The sequence below is a fragment of the Pistacia vera genome, unplaced genomic scaffold (genome assembly GCF_008641045.1).
Source record: "Pistacia vera cultivar Batoury unplaced genomic scaffold, PisVer_v2 Contig352, whole genome shotgun sequence".
In the NCBI taxonomy this organism is placed as follows: Eukaryota; Viridiplantae; Streptophyta; class Magnoliopsida; order Sapindales; family Anacardiaceae; genus Pistacia; species Pistacia vera.
In genome coordinates, this window is record NW_022196171.1 from 710459 (window position 1) to 717947 (window position 7489).

At 37.4% G+C, this 7489-nt stretch overlaps 1 protein-coding gene across 1 annotated transcript; it reads left to right on the plus strand.

Annotated features, from left to right (window-relative positions):
• Positions 1-6696: 6696 nt before the first annotated feature.
• LOC116139539 (stress-induced protein KIN2-like) lies at positions 6697-7150 on the plus strand. The gene is made up of 3 exons (XM_031425198.1): positions 6697-6765; positions 6880-6948; positions 7076-7150. Exons 1-3 carry the CDS (start codon positions 6709-6711, stop codon positions 7148-7150), a joined length of 201 nt encoding a protein of 66 aa, XP_031281058.1. The 5' UTR covers positions 6697-6708.
• The last annotated feature ends 339 nt before the right edge of the window (positions 7151-7489 follow it).

The window sequence follows — 7489 nt, forward strand, 5'->3', positions numbered from 1 at the left end:
GCCAAAATACATCTTAACCATACATCTTTAGCAACTCAAATTACATCACATTAACATGATATAAAGTAGGCAGCTTAATGTATGCTGAATTCACCAAAAACAATCACTTCAGCATGCCTAAAAACCAGCTTTGGTGAACTATTCCCAAGCCAACTTCACCACTTCAAATTCTGCTTTTTGCTGCCAGTTTCCAGCTTTAGTTTAACAATCAAAAAAGTTTGTTTCAAGCAAAATATCATCACTTTGAACACTCCTCCTTGATATTTTTGCTTGAGACACCAAGTTTAAGTTTAAGATCTTCAAACTTGGACTTACATGAAGCCTTTGTAAAGATGTTTGCCAATTGATCTTCTCCCCTGTAGTGAGTCAATCTGATTTCCCTGCATTGCTCAGCCTCTCTCACTGCATGAAACTTGATTTTTATGTGTTTAGTTCGACCATAAATGACTGGATTCTTTGCCATAGCTACAGTCGAATGATTATCACAAAAAATTTCAGTAGGCTCACATTGTTTTACCTCCAAATCATTCAGCATATTCCTCAACCATATGGCTTGATTTACTGCAACAGCAGCTAATATGTATTCAGCTTCTGCAATGGATTGAGCCACTGTTTCTTGCTTCTTGGAAGACCGGCAAAAGGTTCCACAATTCAACAAGAAAACATACCCTGATGTGCTTTGCATATCATCATAAGAACCACCCCAATCACTATCTGCATAGCCCACCAATCTGAAGTTTTCGAACTTCCTTAACTAGATTCCATGATCTGTCGTCCCTCTGATAAACCTCAACACTCTCTTAGCTGCTCTAAATTGCTCCTCACTTGGTTTGCTCATAAATCTTGATAGGAGACTAGTGGCAAACATTAGATCAGGTCTTGTGTTGTTAAATACAACAAACTCCCAACCAAACTTCTATAATTTGTTTCATCCACCAGGGCTGCTCCATCCTCTTTACACAATCTTTTACACCAAAGGTGTGCCAACTGATTTACATCCGTCCAACCCAAACTTCTTCAGCATCTCATTAGCATATTTCTTTTTACATATAAAAATGTCATTTTGAGATTGATGTATTTCCATTCCAAGAAAATAGATCATCTCTCTCAAGTCAGTCATCTAAAACTCTTTGTGCATTGCCTTCTTAAACTCTTCAACTTAAATGGAATTTTTTCCTATCACCAGCAAATCATCTACATACAAGGAAATCATGATCACATATTCATTAAACTTCTTCACATACAAAGTATGCTCATTTGGACTCCTCGCATATCTTAGGCTGACCAGGTAATTATTAATTATGTTGTACCAAGCCCTTAGAGCTTGTTTTAGGCCATATAAAGTCTTCTTCCCCTTTGACTTCGTGTCCCTTAGGTTGTTCAACAAAGATTTCTTCATCAAGCCAACCATTTAAGAAGGCTGAGTTGACATCTATTTGGTAAACTTTCCACTTGAATTGAGTTGCCAATGCAAGGATTAACCGAATTGTATCATGTCTAGCAACAGGTGCAAATGTGTCTTGAAAGTCTACACCATGTTATTATGCAAAGCCTTTGACAAAAAGTCTAGCTTTGTGCTTCAAAACTGAACCATCAGGGTTCAATTTTCTCTTAAAGATCCACTTAACCTGGATCAATTTTCTATCGGCAGGTCTGTCCACAAGCTTTCATGTTCCATTCTTTTCTATCATGGACAACTCCTCATGCATCACAATTCTCCATGCCTCTGACTTGGTTGCCTCTAAATAGGATGATGGTTCAAGCACAGCTACATTGCATCTCCCATAAATCTCAGCAAGAGGTATGGTCCCTCTAATTGATGTTTCTTCTTCTATATCAGAATCTGCCTCACCAAATTGGTCAGCTGCTTGTTCCCTTTACAGTGGCCTTGTATCATCTTGAATTTTCTTCTCCTCCCAGTTCCAAACTGACCTCTCATCAACCCTCACATCTTGAAATCACCACCTTTTTAGACCCCGAAATATAAATTATGTATGCCTTGGATTGGTGGCTGTAACCAACTAGGATTCCAACTTTTGCTTTGTCATCAAGTTTGGATTTTTTGATGGATGGTATGAGGACATAACATACACTACCAAAGATTTTAAGATGGTCCACTTGAGGCTTGACTCCATACCATGTTTCAAATGGAGTTTGATCTTATAAAGCCTTGGTTGGAATCCTATTCAACAAGTACTCACTAGTGTTCACAGATTCTGCCCACAACTCAGTTGGCAAACTTTTTTCAGTCAGCATGCATTTTGACATCTCCATCACTGTCCTATTTTTCCTTTCACTCACTCCATTTTGTTGAGGAGTGTAAGGACAGCTATACTAGAGCCATATTCTAGCATCCCTGGATATTGATTCAAACTCCCATGAGGTATATTCACCCTCATTATCACTTCTCACAACCTTTATCCTTACACTAGCTTGGTTTTCTACTTGAGTTTTAAACCTCCTAAACACAGTAGTGACTTCACCTTTTTGTTTTAGGAAGTACACCCAAGTTATTCTTGAATAATCATCAATAAACAAAGTAAAATACTTGGATCCACTCAGGGATGGGGTCTGCATTGGTCCACACACATTAGTGTGTACCAATTGGAGCGTCTGCTAAACTTCCCTATTTGGCATGCTCTACACAAACTCTCATTCTCTTCTATTTCGGGTAAGGTGTGAACCATATTTTTGAGCTTCATTTGTCTAAGACCAGCATAATGATAATGACCATACCTTTTATGCCATAGGTTTGTGTCATCTGAATTCGCTGACATGGCTTGAAATTCTGATTTTTTGAACTCAACTGGGAAGCCCTTTCCCACCATTTTTACATACATCATCACATTTCCCTCATTATCTAATATTATGTAGGATTGATTTTCAAAATGTAGAGCGTAGTTTCTTTCAAGCATCTGTCCTACACTAAGTAGGTTTTGATTGATTTCAAGAACAAACAAAACATTAGTAATGATTTTTGTACCTGTCAAGGTCTGCACAACCATATCTCCTTTGCCTTCACATAGTCACCATTTCCAACCTTTTCTCTTGACTGGTATGATTGGTCTAGACTCACAAAATTCTCCAGATCAGGTGTCATATGATTTGTACATCCACTGTCAATCAGCCAAGCTCCATCATTGAACTGAATTGAACAGCATAGCAGGAGGCTACAAACAACTGTTCTGATTCTGAATTTTGGTGCAGATCTTCATTTGTCTGTGCTTGCTGTGTTGGTTGGTGTGGTTTGTTTTTGCAGACCTTTTCAATGTGGCTGAATTGTTTACATGCTCGGCATTGAATATTTGGTTTGAACCAGCATTTACTTTCTGCATGGTTCTTCTTTTTGCAGTGAGAACATGGTGGAAAACCCTTGAAACCTCTTGGTTTATTCCACTGACTGCTGGCTTTCTCCTTTCCTCTCTTATCTCCAACATGTTTCTTGTTTCCTCCCTGAGTTGGCTTGCCGTTTTGTAGGACAACCAATGCTGCTTCACCACTATCTTCCTGCCTCAACTTCCTTCTTTGCTCTTGAGCTTGAAGTGCATGAACAAACTCAGTCAAGGTGATCAGAGACAAGTCCTTGGAATCCTCCAAAGAGGAGATTTTTTACTCAAACCTCTCAGGTAAGCTCACCAATTCCTTCTCTACAATTCGTTTATCTGTTATCTCCTCCCCTAGCAACCTTATCTTGTAAACCACATTCATTAATCTATCAACATACTCCTTAACCACTTCAGCTTCTTGCATCTTTGATGTCTCAAACTCTCTCCTTAAGTTCAAGACTTGCATATTTCGGGTTTAGCTACTTCCTCCAAATTCTTCCTTGAGCTTGTCCCAAGCTTCCTTTGCTATCTCACAAGCCATTGTCCTTGTGAAAACTTGATCCATAACAGCAACATGTATATGAGACAGAGCTCTTGGAGCTTTTGCAGTTTCTTCTTCATGGATTCTTATTTGATTCAACGTTGGATTTGGCCCCAACTGTGGCGGTTGCTTCTCTTCTTCTATGTACTGCCATAAACTCTGACCTCTTAGATAAGCCTTCATCTTAACAGCCCACATATGGTATTGTTCTCCATTAAAGGTTGGAGGTAAGAGTGAGTCTGAACTTGCTGCCATGAAGATTGGTTTTTGGTGTGATGAAGACTGACTGAGTAAGCACTGAATGAAAGCTTTGTAGGCCCCTTGAGATCAAATGGAGCTTTGATACCAGTTGTTGGTTATTGGAGATTGAACACAAACTAAGTACACGGGAGAGAGCAAGAAGAAAGAAGAGATGAGAGAGTGGAAGACTTGTTTTTGTTCTGTATTCATTCATTAAGAAGCAACAAAGTTTATACATCTTAATGCCATTGTTGTACCTAACATTAAAACATATTTTAATGCCAAAATACATCTTAACCATACATCTTTAGCAACTCAAATTACATCACATTAACATGATATAAAGTAGGTAGCTTAATGTATGCTGAATTCACCAAAAACAATCAGTCCAACATGCCTAAAAACCAGCTTCGGTGAACTGCTCCCAGCCAACTTCACCACTTCAAATTCCTCTTTTTGCCGCCAGTTTCCAGCTTCAGTTTAACAATAAAAAGAAGTTTGTTTCAAGCAAAATATCATAACTTTGGACAAAAGCTAGGCCTCAGAGTTACACCTGTTACAATTGGACTAAAGCATTCCCTGTTACCATTACACTGCTCCAGAAACTAATTATCAAAATCATTGTGTGATAAGAGAGGGTGGATTACACTGTCACATAGCCACCTTTGTGAACTTTGGGAATTTCTCAACCAGAAGAGAATGGATATATTTCTCAAGATATCATCCATAGATAACTCAATTGATACTCTTTGACTCATTTCTATGGATGATATCCTGAGTTCGAACACACTTTGAACCCAACTAATTGAAGTGAGTAAGAGATAAATCCAAATCTTACCAAATAAGGTGGGTAAGGAAATATACGATGATTGTAATTCTCCAAACACCTACTAGATGAGGTTGAAACACATTGGATACTGGTAAGAACTATGGAAGCTTAAAATACTTTGTAAAAAGTCAAGTTATCATCTCCAATAGAACCTTAATGACACTTAAGAGGCAACTACATCTGCCCCTCCCGACGAGTCCCATGTATAAAGTCAGGCCTCAAAATTACTCCTGTAAAATGGAACAAAAGAATTCCTTGTTACCATTAATCTGCTCTTGCGATCGGTTTATCAAAAGCATTGGGTGAATATGGGAGACACGATTGTACTGATACAAATCCATCCTAGTCAAACTCTGGAATTTCTCAACAAGAAGAGAACATATATATTTTAATGTGAATCAGTTTTTTTTTTTTATATTAATTTCCACATTAGTTTTTTAAAAATTAAACTTATATTTGTTGTGTCATATCTGAATTGAATGAACTTCATGCAAAGAGAAAAGGAACAAGATTTCAAATAAATAAAGAAATATCATGGAGGTTTCAAGTTTCAACTTAGGTCACTATCTGTTTATATTTTTCAAATAATGCATATCTTTGTATTTGAATGACCAATTATCACTTATCCGGGACATATGTGAATAATTTAAAGTACCAAATCCAAAAAGAGTTTTTTAGAACCAAGAAATAAACTACCAACTTCAAGGCGTACAACAATGCCACTTTCGTGAAGGAAATTTCGTCCATTTATTAATGCAAAAAGAATCAGTAAATTTCTTTAGGATACAGTAAAGAATCTGCTTATATTATGCACAAAACAAAAGCAAACTAAAGAGAGTTTTGGTTTTAATAGGATTGTAGTGGTTTTTCTTTTCCATTGTACTTCTACAAAAAATCCAATTCCTCATATAGGATTGTTGGTACCTTTTAAATGAGAAGGCATCTTTTGTAAAACCATTTTGAGATATGAGTACAACCTTTTGAAGAGACATGACCTTTTGTAGAGACATGACCTTTAGAAGAGACATGACCTTCCAAAGGGAAACCTTTGAAGGTACATAACCCTTTAGAAGAGACATGACCTTCCAAAGGGAAACCTTTGAAGGTACATAACCCTTAGAAGAGACATGACCTTCCAAAGAGAAACCTATTGATAACGGACATGCCCAATTAGGAAAAATGTCTCACAAGAGTCTGGGTTCAATTAAAATCTTAGCAAGATAAAATGGTCTATTCAACATGAACTTTTTACTAACAATGTTATCTAAAAAGAATAATTCTTTCCATCATGTTAATCAATCAATATTGTCCAATGAGGCTTCAAGCCTGATCTCTTATGGCAAAAAGCTAAGACCTTCAAAAATATCCAAAACCTATTAATTGTTCTTTCTGGAGGGGAAGATGTTATCAATTCATTGAGTGAAAATCCTACCACCTAGCTGAAGATGATAAAGTCAGAAGTCTAGAGCCAAAGCAAGAGAATAGGAGACATGATCTCCACGTGGCAGTTTCTTCATTAACGCTGCATTAGTCATCTCTACATCAGAAATACAGAAATAGCAAAATATTGTCAACAGCATCCCTGGTCCAAAGGCCCAAATTTGCTCCAACTTAAACCATATTGAAACACATGTCACATGGCATCACAGATGTCTAAAAATGGCCTGGTATCTATACACTATAAAGCGGAACAGGTTATGAGTTCTACCTCATAAAAGCAATTGAGTTTTAGTTCCTACTGTCTTCTGCGTTAATTCCAGAGAAAACTGAAAATGGACCAATCCCAGAACACAGGTTTCCAAGCCGGCCAGGCCACAGGCCAAGCTCAGGTGACCTCTTACATAAATGAACATTAACATTCCTTAATTCCAGTTCAACATCCATGATACATGTTGCATAATCTTCAATCATGTAATGATGTAAATATTTACATTTTCTTCCAGGAAAAGAGCAGCCAGATGATGGATAAGGCTAATAATGCTGCCCAATCTGCCAAGGAGTCGTGCCAACAGGTATATATACAAAGCGAAAAACTTACATCTATAGATGAATAAAGACTAGAAGGGGTTGAAGTTCATTCAACTAACCAGGCTTAATTGTTGTTGAAGTTCATGACTAATGATAAACACATGTATACAGGCTGGCCAGCAAATGCAGGATAAAGCTCAGGGTGCTGCTGATGCTGCCAAGAATGCTGTTGGAATCAACAAATGAAACCAAAGGATGAGTAACACCCACCTGCTCCTCTTCGAATAGTACACATTTAATCAGTTTATTTGTTTTTTCCATTGTTTAGCTCATCAAGAGCTGGCTGTTTTTTTGTGTCCTTTTCTTTTCTTTGTTTCTTGTCACCGGTGTGTACTTCGAACATAAAGAGAGAGCTTTAATGAATTGTTTCTAGTCTTGAGTCTTCAATCACTTTTCCTTATCTTTGAGATGCATTCAAATAATACGATGCCCCTAGTCTGATTCTTTTAACAGGTCACTGATAAAAGAGTCTCGGACAACACATTCCATTAATTCAATTGACCTAGTAGCCATATATCACGCAAT

Coding starts and splice junctions, on each gene's coding strand:
- LOC116139539 (XM_031425198.1), top strand. CDS start 6,709: ATGGACCAATCCCAGAACACAGGTTTCCAAGCCGGCCAGGCCACAGGC. Junction 6,766..6,879: donor AGGCCACAGGCCAAGCTCAG/GTGACCTCTTAC, acceptor ATTTTCTTCCAG/GAAAAGAGCAGCCAGATGAT. Junction 6,949..7,075: donor CCAAGGAGTCGTGCCAACAG/GTATATATACAA, acceptor ACATGTATACAG/GCTGGCCAGCAAATGCAGGA.